Source organism: Diaphorina citri, unplaced genomic scaffold, assembly GCF_000475195.1.
Source record: "Diaphorina citri unplaced genomic scaffold, Diaci psyllid genome assembly version 1.1 scaffold1971, whole genome shotgun sequence".
In the NCBI taxonomy this organism is placed as follows: domain Eukaryota; kingdom Metazoa; phylum Arthropoda; class Insecta; order Hemiptera; family Psyllidae; genus Diaphorina; species Diaphorina citri.
Window position 1 is genome coordinate 40,984 of NW_007379397.1, and position 12,666 is coordinate 53,649.

Here is a 12,666-nt window from a genome sequence, read left to right on the forward strand (position 1 = left end):
TGATGAGGGCGAGAGAGAGAGAGAGAGAGAGAGAGAGAGAGTGGAAAGATGGTCGCTGTGCCGTTTTTGTTGATGACAGGTTTGTTGATGACTGATTTATTCATTGTGAATTTGTGACCAGTTATACTGACCAGTGACCAGCGAAACCTACAGAGAAAATTTCGTGAAAAAAAAAAAAAAAAAAAAAAAAAGATGTAATATTGGCGTCTCCACTAACAACAGACAACAGCAAGAATTGGGTATTATAGATAGGTATTAGACACTACACCATAAGTAGTTCAGTTGAGTGATTATAACCAACATAGATAATTTCTAATGTGGATAAAGATCCAGATCCTACTTTATCAATCCAGAAATCAACATCAGCACATCAGATAATGTTTTGTTAGTGGAGATGCCAAAGCACAACACAACAGACAATAGGGTAGAGGTTGAGAAAAACCTGCTGAATACACAGGCTCATTCGAACTTAGCCTGACACAAAAAGCTGTATTAATCTTCTGGTCTACAGTTTTATGTTGAAAGGCGCTTGAAAACTGACCAAAGTCAAGTCTCTAACAGGGACTAACCATAAGACTGTAGACCTTTGAATAAATAATTCCAAACATAAATGCCAATAATCTAGTGATTAAGGGTTGACTAACAATATAACCCTGATATTAGTGGTTGTACAAGTGGTAGGTGTTTATAGGTAAAGGCTAGAGTAGGTATTATGAAATCCGAAACTTGTAATCTTAGAAGTCAAGAGATGAGGGATCAATTCTTTGTTTGGTTTGAATTCACCTTACACATCGCGTCGTGTATAAAATATCAAGTTTCACCACCATCATACCTATGATACACTTGTATTCTTAACTTCCGATCTAAACACTATACTTTGATGGTAGATTTAGGTGCCTAATAATTATGTGCAAACCTCAATGTAGTTTGGGGTCCACCTCTCCAATTTTATCTATGCTAAAAATACTATACCTACCTTAGTTATAGAAATCTTAGGGTGGTTCTTCGTCCTCTTCTTCTTCTCCTCCTCGTCGAGCAGTCTGCTTAGATCAGGATTCAAATCCATAACCTCTGTAGAGGGAATCGAACCCGCAACCTAGCAATTACAAGCCAGACGCGCTACCAACCAAGCTGTAACTCTTAGTAAGTTTGGTTAGGCTTGTTCCACCTTGGTTATTATAGAGAAAGAAAGCTCTTGATCCAAGAGCAATTTAATGGTAAGTAATAGGTATGATGTTCTTTATTTCTTCACCATTTCTTGAATGAACAAAATATAATAATAAATAAAATAACAATAAATATACATTAGATATTTAGACAAAAAATATCTACAATAACTTATGAAATACCTATGTACCTACAAACAGAAGGAATAAGGAACCAGGTGAAAATATATCATAAAGAAAATAAAAAAAAATGCTTCCTTAGATAATATCTATATGTAAGCTCAGGGAAGTGAGGGACACAGACTCCTGAATCCTGGAAAGCCAGCCTCCAGTTCGAGGAATTCTGTTTGACCAATATCATGATATCCTCATTACTGAGTATAGAGATAAGAAGAAAGAAGGAAGAAATGGAGAACAACGAATCGGAGAAAAGAGGTTCTGAGAGGGGATGAGGAAACACATGGGAGAGAAGGAGGAACTGAAAGAGGCAAGAAGGAATGAGGAAGAAGGAATAGGAGCTGGAAGAAAGGTCTAAGAGGGGAGGCGTGAGGAGTTTGGAGAGAAGAAACGAACATGAAGAGGGGAGAGGGAAGCTCTGAGAAAGGTAAGAAGGAATGAGGAAGAAAAGTAAGAGTTAGAGAGGAAGAAGAGGGATCTGAGGGGATAAGGCTGTTCTAAGAAGGAAGAGGGGACATAAGGGATTTCCAAGAGAAGAAAGAAGGAATGAGGAAGAAGGAATAGAAAGAATCTAGAAAAGGGAAAGAGGGCTTTAAGAGAGGAAAGGATAAGAGGAGGGGGAGGAGGAGGAGGAGGATGAAGGATGAAATGAAGCAAAGAAGAAGCAGCAGCGGGAATCTCTCTGGCTCTGTGAACTTTACACAAGTTTCAATCAAAGTGAAATGATAACAGGAGAGGGGGAAGAGGAGGGGCCAATGTCACAAGCCGCCTTCTTCTGGACAAATGTCTCATTTTAGATCCTCTGCTTTATTCAATGTTTATCAATTAATTCTATCAGGGACACCCTGTAGGTATAATTGTTCGCCAATTTCAAGTTTGACCTTGCTTCAAGTTAAACTGTCATAATGAAAATAAAAACAATATTTAATCCCCCGCACACATACAAAGTTCTAAATACGACGACATGTAAATATTCCAAGTTAGTCTCCTCGTGAAAATATAAAGCCTTCACTCTTGGCTGAAGTTTCAAGTTTAACTTGGAAAACAAATGTTTAAACTTAAGATTAAAAAAGTAATATCACAAAGTTCTAAATACGACGACATGTAAATATTCCAAGTTAGTCTCCTTGTGAAAATATAAAGCCTTCACTCTTGGCTGAAGTTTCAAGTTTAACTTGGAAAACAAATGTTTAAACTTAAGATTAAAAAAGTAATATGAAGAGGGGTAGGCGCGCTTTCAGCCAATGGAAACCTTCTGAAACGAAATAATAAATGTAATTGGTGAATGGATGTAACAACATTTTAGTTTTAGGGGGGCTTTTTTATATTTGGAATCCCACGAGAGGCGCAAAGTCAATATTGAGCAGAGGGGTTGATGGATGGATTGCTCCTACTTTCCCCTTCTCTCTATTTATTTCATTTCGTTGTTTGTATTATTCCAAGATATTTCAATTTGACTGAAAATTGAAAATTAAATTTGAAACCCAAGATATAAAAGACTGGGTGATGATGTGGATTGCAACTGCTGTCATCAATTTTGAAGTTTCACCTGAATGTTCAAGAGCGGATCACTTTGGGCATTGGTATATGTATTAGGACAACACAGTCCCAGCCGTTAGTATAAATAAGCAAATGCACAAAGCAGTAACGAAGATTGCGCAAACTCTACACTGTTTCACATTGACACATAGGTACCTAGACACGAATGTTCAAGAGCGGATCACTTTGGGCATTGGTACTTATATGTATTAGGACAACACAGTCCCAGCTGTTAGTATAAATAAGCAAATGCACAAAGCAGTAACGAAGATTGCGCAAACTCTACACTGTTTCACATTGACACATAGGTACCTAGACAGTCGTCTTCTTCATAGACTGCATAATTATCTACTATACGTGCTTTAGATGGATTTGAGAAATTACCTACATGACTTACTTTCCTTCCTATAGGATAAGAAAAGTAAAGAAATTGGGGCAGTTTGAATGTCCATCACTTTAAAAACCTTTCACTTTCCTTATTTAAAATCTGAAGAAAGGCTGTTAATGCGAATTGTTGGTAGTTACCAACAATTATAGCCATTCGTCTAACAGTGACTGTTTTTATTTCCGCAGGTTTACGAGCTGGAGAGGAGGTTTAAGCAACAAAAGTACCTGTCTGGAATAATATCGCGTGCAGTTACTATACTGACGTAGTTGACAATCAGTGCTGGAGAAATTGTGTCGTCTGAGGAGAACATCTGAGAACTAAATAATGTGCATATGAAATTTCGGAGGTAGAACTCATACACCCAGAAAATCTGGCAATGAGGAAGTTTTGCGTTTTATGTAAAACTACCAAAATTGATTAACAATAAAGGCCGGATCTCAAGTTGGCTTTATATTGAAGGAAAAAACTTTGGTGACCAATTTACTTATTGTCAATATCATAGTACCTAGTATCTTAAAAAGTATTAAGCCGTGGACCGAAAAAGTGTATAGCCCATATTGAAAATCTCATCTCACAACTTCAGTCCTTAACAACGCGCTGTATCATACCAAATTTACAAATCCCTCTACTTCTACTATGTAGGTATGTCGATACCATTAAGCTTAAATTCAGTATTACACCTTCTTAATCTTCTGAATACTCAGCCATACACAAGCACTATCTCGGCCGAGCAGCTTCTCGGTACGGTATGTATTGGAATACGGCCCTCAATACCATTCAATGAAAGAATCAGCTGAAATACAGAAGGGAAAATCAATATGGAATTGAAATTCAAACACTTCAGCACCAGGTCAATGACCTTGACCTAGTGGTAAACACAAATGTGTGCCAGCACTTGGCAAGTGGTGGGTATTTATAGCAGATAATACTATGGATGTTACAAGAGCTTTCGAGACGCATTCCGCCTGGGTGTCTGACAAAAAGTACTAGAGAGAAAGATAAAGAGAGATAGATAAAGAAGGAGAGAGAGAGAGAGAGAGAGAGAGGGTACAAAACGCATATCAGCTGATTTACAAGTATTAGCGATGAAGGATGGCGGAGGTAAAAACAGTAATGTAATCGGGTGAAATTTTCGATGGTCAGTTTTTGATGCCAAAACACGTTTTGAGGTCCCTATAGAGCCTAAATCGAAAGTTTCAGCCATTGGTCCGTGTGTGTGTCTGTCTGTAAACAAAATATCTCGAGAACGGCAAGAGCTAGAGAGAGAGAGAGAGGGTACAAAACGCATATCAGCTGATTTACAAGTATTAGCGATGAAGGATGGCGGAGGTAAAAACACACTTGAGCATACTTTTCCTATACAAAGTGCTCTTCACAAAAAAGGCTCTTAGGAGAAAGACTTTTTCAAAACTCTCTCTCTCTTTTTCCTTCCCTCTGTAGATTTTTTCTCTCTCTCCCACCATCACTTTTCCTATTTTCTCATTTTTACTTCTCTTCTTTGAATTGTGTGTTGGCATCCTCTCCTCAGATTAGGAGAGTCTTGTTTCATCTTGATTATCATGTTTATGAGTGCATTCTCTCTCTCTCTTTCCTTCCCTCTGTAGATTTTTTCTCCCTCTCCCACCATCACTTTTCCTATTTTCTTCTCTTCTTTGAATTGTGTGTTGGCATCCTCTCCTCAGATTAGGAGAGTCTTGTTTCATCTTGATTATCATGTTTATGAGTGCATTGGTTGTAAACTTCTTCCGTTTCTGTAAACACGGCCTATCTAGTGGAGTTTACACTAGTTTCTACTCATGTCTAGTGTTCTTTATTTACATTAATACAACTTACTGACTCCTTTAAAATTACTTGGTTATGAGATTAACTTTTCCATAATTCCTCCTATTCCTCTACAGTATACATACACACATACACATTCCTTTGAATCTATTAGATGTTAAATTTCTTTTATGTCGGTCGCTGTTGAGATTAGAACCAGCGTTCCCTCGGTTACAAATCCAATGCTTTAAATAATTGATTGCACGACTGGGACATATTTAAAATCATTTATTTAAATCATATACTCTCATGTATTGTATAATACACTTTTATCATCCATGGATCCATCACACCTTTGGTATTTAGATAGATAGATATTAGTGTTTGTGTGTGTTCTATTTCTTATTTTTCCTCATTGCAACAGTCATGCTGTCATGTTCATCCAAGGTAGGACCTCACACCTCACGCGTTTAAATTCTAAGCTTCCATTTCAATATCGATTCAAATTTGAGTTGGATTGTTGATACAACCATTTCCAGTTCATAATTTTATTGGTTTTTCTCATTTCTCAACAATAAAAACATTTTATTTGTTTGAATATATTATGTTGATCTGAATGACCACTTCAACTCTCAAATTTCCCGTCTTTAGAAGAACTAGTTATCTCATTATCTGTAATTCTAGATTTTTTTAGGAATTATATATAAAGCATTGTTAATATTTGGGGAGAATTTGAACAGTTACTGAAAATTACCTCATAGAAAAATACCAAATATTCGTTTGAGTTTTGTTGTTTTTTCAATAAAAGAGTATTTATTTCTTTGTTTAAGATAGAATTCGTTGAAGTCACCTAAAATCTCTTGTTTTCTTTCAGCAAATAAATGCTCTTTTGAATTACTTAATTTTTGTATTTTGTTCTTGTAAAGCTCGTGTCCATTGCAATACTGTGTGAATATTCTGAATTGTAAATTATTTGTAAAATGTAAAGTAGAAATACCTTTGTAAATATTATGTTTTTATTTTGAGACCTAGCTCATAGATACTCGTATAATGTTAGAATAACAATAGGTACATGATACTAAAATGGTGAAATATCTACAGAAAATAAGTTATACCAGGATAAGTCAGAAAAAATAGATAATTTCATGTCTCAGTTTACAAAAATGTCAAATGTAGGTACATACGTCAAATAGATTGGAAAGGTTGGATCTACGTAGTAGATGTAGAGAAAAAAAAAACATTGTGCATTGGCTAAAACTTGGATCTTGAATAGGTTACTGTCCCGGTTCAGTATAATTATTACTTATACTTAATCATACTTGATCTCATTACTTAAGAAATAGGTTTAAATACCTATTTAAATAATAATAATATGTCCTTTATCTCGGGTCATTTCCCTACAGGTTTAGACTTTTCTTCAATTAATATTGTGTAAAAACAAACAAATTATTTATAATGCATTATTTATTAACTGAAAGAAAAAGAAATGTGAATATTTTTTATTTGAATAAAGAAATTAGATTTGAATTTCAAAACCCGTCTTTTGATTTTTACATTTTCTTCCCCTTAGTGGAGATGTCTCAACTCCCGATTTTACTTTTTCTCAGGAATTTAATAAATTTATCAGTCAGGGTGAATTTTCATATGCTGGTTTTTCTGATTCAGAAACCTATCAATCAATGAACCAATATGGATCATCAACATACTTAATATGAGATTTCTTGTCCTACGTTTGTTCTACTTACTACTGGTTTTAAATAATCCAATAATTAGATCAATGTTCGTCAGTGGATGTGCAAAATTTCCCAGATCAACCCAAATGAAAAATTGGATTGTTATAGCAACTATTACAATATTACAGTTGCTGAGACCTTGGACTCATAACCGAGGAATTACTTTCCGTGTCCGCAAATGTCACCAACTACTTTAGATTTGGAATTTGCAATTTTGCAGTGATTTGCCATCGAGGCCAGCCAGAGATAACCGAGGAGACTGTAGTTCGATTCCCAGCAGTGACATGAAAAATCAAGTTCCATAGGTGTAGGTGTCTTTTTCACAGAGCTTGTTAAGACTTCTGGAGTTTATTACTAGTGCAATTAAATTCTGGTTCGATGCTCAGAAGTGACCCAACATTTTTCTTTCATATATTTACACCATTTATCGAGCTAACTATACCCTGATTACATATTACCTATGTGTTCTAGTAGGTTCAATAGTCGGGCGACAAACATTTCTTACTCAAAAATAAGGTACAGAAACAATGACAAAATTTAAAAAAAAAAACATGAAATCCTGAAATTCGAGAAAGAAATAAAGCTACTGATGAAAAGCTAACTCTCCCCTCCTCCCCCTCCCCTTCCTTACCCCTACAAGAAACAGAGTGAGAGAGAGAGAGAGAGGACATGATGGAATACTTCACTTTCACAACATTTCCAAACATCTCCGCTTCAGAGTGGAGAGAGGGAGGAGGGGTCGTATATTTCAAAGTTGTAACTTTAATACCAATTATGTACATTATCGGTCAAGTAGAACAAGAGGGGGTTAATCCTCTTTCAAACGCTAAGCTGATTTTTATTGTTTTCATCGCAACGAATATTAGCCCGTTGTATTCCCAACTAATACGACTTAGACTTACCTTTCACTGGGGCTCATTATACTGGGTGATTTAGAGAACGTCTAAATTAAGACTAGGGTTTGATAGGTCGCGGGTTTAACTCCCGCCCCGGGCGAACTTTATCCTTAACAAATAAGAGATCAGGCCCTTTCTCCGAAAGCCAGATTTTCTGCTATCCTCTCCTTCTTTTTCTACAATTTCGGGACTATAAGACCTCCGTTGTTACAGTTCCCTCTATCAAACTTCAAGGTTTTGGTTTACAATCTCACCATCCAGTCACATCATGTTACCTCTGGGCAATGCCACCCTGTATGTCTCTGATTAAAAGCACGCTTCAATACCTGTTATACTGTGACGTGTGCTGTATGTATGTGAAGTTTGTAATAATTCCCAACCTCCCTCCCCCTCCTACTCCCAAGCTTGTTATACCAATACAGTGGCGTAGAGATATTACAGTACTTAGTTGATTAAGGAGCGCGGTAGCGCTCCGCCCCGCCAAGTCAAGAAAGTTTGACCGCTTTGTGTTTAGCTTACCGAAGTGAACCGAACCTAACCAAAGCAGAAAACTTCGTTAAACTGAAAAGTTGGAGAGCTCAGCTGGTTTATCTCATTAGTAGAAAACTTCGTTTATGTGAAAACCTCATGGTTGGTCTTTTTTATGAACTTTGGGACTAGATTTTTTAAGGTTCCGTTTAGTTGTAGGTTGAGATTTCAACAGTTTGGTTCCATTTCTCATCATTGTACGTTTTCAAAATCTGACTTAGCTGTCTTCCGGCTGACTTAGTCCGAAATCTGACTTGGATCTCGGAATTTCTTCAATGAAAAGGCTTCAAATTCTGATTTCTACCGCTGTTCTGTCTCCTAATATAGGTATACTTATCCCTCTATCTCCCTCGCTCCAATACTGGTCTCTCATATTTCTGTCCTATTTTTCCAAGTTTAATTGCATCATATTTCTTTCAATTAAGCTTTTATACTTGTGTTTTTTCAAAGCGAGGCAATAGTTTATATAGGGAAGTATAAAGTATATGTACAATGTAGATATTATACTCGTATCTAACTACGTATATTATGTAGAGATTGTGCAGTATTATAGTTATTATACGTAATGATTCTGCGAACGTTAAGTATATTAAGGAAAGTTGAATTTCCATAGGCAAAATACCTACTTCGTTAGTAATGTATGTAGAACACATCTGAAGCGAGTTTACAGTGAAACTTCGGTGCTGTAGTGGTCAAGGCGCAAATCTGACTTGGATCTCGGAATTTCTTCAATGAAAAAGCTTCTAATTCTGATTTCTACCGCTGTTCTGTCTCCTATTATATCCCTCTATCTCCCTCGCTCCAATACTGGTCTCTCATATTTCTGTCCTATACTTTTCCAAGTTTAATTGCATCATATTTCTTTCAATTAAGCTTTTATACGTGTGTTTTTTTCAAAGCGAGGCAATAGTTTATATAGGGAAGTATAAAGTATACGTACAGTGTAGATATTACTCGCATCTAACTACGTATATTATGTACAGATTGTGCAGTATTATAGTTATTATACGTAATGATTCTGCGAACGTTAAGTATTAAGGAAAGTTGAATTTCCATATGCTACCTTAAAATACCTACTTCGTTAGTAATGTATGTAGAACACATCTGAAGCGAGTTTACAGTGAAACTTCGGTGCTGTAGTGGTCAAGGCGCCTGGTTAACCAGGGCGTGGGTTCAATCCCAGCTGGCGTATGGAATTTAGTCCTCAATATACTTACATAATTTGAACATTCGAAAACTCTTATACCGTGATTTTGCAGTCACTTTTTCCTCATGTCTTGTGATTTCACAATCACCCCTATGTTATGGACCCTGGCCTAACCCCTCCCCCCTCTTCTGCCCCCCCAGGCACAAAGTTCCCCCCGTCGGGTTGCTGTTCCAGTGTTAGTCAAGGAATCGTACTTTTCAGTAACTGACCAATATTAACTTTCGCTCTTGTTTTAGCCTGGCTGTTTGTATGTCTATGCCCAGGACCACTGTTTTAAGTCAAAATTTAAACCAGAGGGATAACCAACCTGATTGGTTCATCCATGAAAATTTCATCCATGAAAATCACCATTTCATCCATGAAAATTAACCTGTGCCAAATTTGGCACAGGTTTAATGATGTTAAAAGATTTGGTCATGGGCGTAAGGGTGGCGGTGGGAGCGTTACAATGCATCTGAAACCCAAATCATGTGTTTTTGTAAGGTTTGTCTATTATTTAGGTAATTTGTTGAAAGCTTGAAAATCGCAGCCCGTCAAATAAATATACATAAAGTCCGCTTTTAACCCAGGCTAAACTATACATACACACATACATAGTATACTTCTTGAATATATTCGAGCTCTAATGTTTTTAAATATCACAAAAAATTGACAAAAAAGACGACCCAATTTGAACAGATATCTTTATTTCCAGTTCATAATTTTATTGATCTTTCTCATTTCTCAACACTTTTATTTTAATCTACCTATGTTTGAATATGTTGATCTGAATGACCACTTCAACTCTCAAATTTCCCGTCTTTAGAAATTATCGGTATCTCATTACAGGGAGGCCATGATGAGAATACAACAGCTAGTAGCGAGAAATGTCTGGAAACAAACAAGAGGACAGGTTATGGAAACTAATTGATGTGCAAGTCTTTTGCAACGGACTGAAAAAAGGTGTCTGTTCCAATATTTTCTGTTCCTCTTAATAATCCCCGGTTGAGACTCTGTGTCTGTGTACTGTGTCGTTGCCTGCCTATCATATTGCTAATATGAGACACAAGAAATGTTTGAAATTAAAACATTCGAAAGAAAAGTTTGGTCAATGGCGACGGCAAGAACCGGTACCTTCTGCTTGACAAAGCTAGTTACGCTGGACCTAATACACTTTACCTTCAGTCAGATAACTGGAAGTTCCGAATCTTGATCTGGAGAATAAAAATTGAGAAAAGCGGAATAAGAAATTACCTACGGTTATGGAAAGCGTGTTACTTTTTTCATAGTGGTCAGAGAAGCTATCCACTAGATGAACAAGTTTCTTACCTTCATGTTTGCGAGCTGGTAAATCCAATACTGTTCAAAATCAGTTCTTTGAATCCGCTGTGAACACTTGTGTCACCAAAACCAAACTAACCACTCTCCTAGCGAGTATCCTAAGATCAGTACGGCAGTATTTCTAATGGGAATTATCGGTAAGACGACAGTGGTTTTATAATAGGGTCCCCAATAACAATTAATACTAATGATACCTCGGCCTAATGAGTTATTATCTGATCAGACGGATTGTGAAATGATTTAATCACTATGTGATTATGATTACCTGCTTGCTATGGAATTTGCAGAGTAGCTTTAATAGTGTACTGGACAGTGACATTGTGATTGTTATTCGGTGCCTATATGTATATGTAGGTACCTATACAAAGTTATTATTTACTTAATTTTTTAGTCTAGTTTTCCTATGTACATTTTCTCTCTCTACCTTGACCTCAGGTAGTAGGTAACTAGGTATTAGCTTTCGTTAAATACATAGGTACGTAGGTATTTACTTATTTGTATACCTATGTACTCGTATATCGTCACCAATCTCAGTAGTGTATTAGCGGTCAGGGCAGATAAATTTCGAGTCTGGAAGTTGCTGGTTCGAGACCAAGTCAAGTCAAAGGATAAAAGTAGATTCTTAATATTTACCTAAATATGTTTCTACTATCAAGGTGAATCACAGAGAAACTTAATGGGTTAATATCCAGTTTGTTAATGGACAGAGGTAATATTTAATTGATTATTTCGCGATTTTAGTATAGTACAATGGAAAGAAACAATAAATAATTATTCGTTTTTTTTTTTTTGGGGGGGGGGGGGGGGTTTTTTTGGTTCATACTTATGAAATGTTATTTATTCTAATCACTAATACATAAACAGATGTACCATGAGATATAGGTATGAGAACGAGTATGAAAAAGAAGAGACAGAGAAGAGAGAGTTATAGATTAGATTTAATTTAACAGGTACCTTGCAAATGAATATCGATCAATTAAAAATTAACTGTTGAACTTCTATGAAATTATCAGTTTTAACAAAGTCTTTATACAGTATTTTGAGAAGCTTCTTGACTAATATTGGTGGTATGGTTGTCAATGTGATTGGAAGAATGTTTATCAATATGGACGATATATGAATATAATGTTTTTTAATGGCAGAAGTATTTATTTTCATTACAACAGCTAAATTATTTTGTCTCGTATTATTATTTGTTCTTTCAACGGTATTGAATATTTCATATTTGTTCATAAAATATAATACTCTATATATGTATAATTCTTCAATGTTAAATACATCAAATTCTGTATATAATAATTTAGTAGAATACAATACCTATCTATTACTAATTTCTATGTCTCTTTTCCTTGTGAGGTATAATTTTCAAATCATTTCCTATTATTTTGGGTAAGTACAAAGAAAACTACATAGTATTACGTGAAGTCTGATTTCCTGACCGAACACAAACTAATGTTTAAATGGAAATATATTTACATAACGTTTTACATATCCACACCTAATACGTCATACGAAGGTACAGTACTTACCTATTACCGGCCTCAGTGGTGTAGTGGTCAAGACGCTCGCCTGGTAAACAGGAGTAGTACGTGGGTTCAACCCCAGCCAAGGTATGGAATTTTATACTGAACAATCTGAACATTGTTTTTTGATAATTTGACCACAATCCTATTGAAACAGTAAAAATAAGGATATGTATGATATTAATTGTTCGAGAATTTGAACCCGTTATGTAAGAAGTAAATACTAAGTATAGTCTACTATGGTGGTGCAAAGGGGCTTTTCAGTCCTATTCGAGCAATCTATACGTGCAAGTTGCAGAGCAGACCGGCGTGCAAGTTGCACAGTACTGGCAGGATTTCATCTGATGGTTGGTGACCCTGGACACGTAAAGTAAAGTAAGTAATCTATACGTACATGAAGCACTATTATTATTCTCGCACCATGAATA

At 36.0% G+C, this 12,666-nt stretch overlaps 1 protein-coding gene across 2 annotated transcripts in view; it reads right to left on the reverse strand.

Annotated features, from left to right (window-relative positions):
- The window catches only part of LOC103517813 (glycine-rich cell wall structural protein-like), a 14,755-nt gene extending 2,451 nt beyond the window's left edge, over positions 1-12,304 (reverse strand). Inside the window, exons 1-2 of one of the 2 annotated variants that reach the window (XM_026829781.1) lie at positions 10,704-10,825; positions 10,221-10,265 (exon numbers count right to left, since the gene is read on the reverse strand). In XM_026829781.1, the coding sequence (XP_026685582.1) occupies positions 10,221-10,265; positions 10,704-10,709 (51 nt within the window). In that variant the 5' untranslated portion in view covers positions 10,710-10,825. Of the gene's footprint in view, positions 1-10,220; positions 10,266-10,703; positions 10,826-12,244 lie in introns of those variants that run through there. The other variant, XM_026829782.1, reaches the window with a different exon arrangement.
- Between the last annotated feature and the right edge of the window lie 362 nt (positions 12,305-12,666).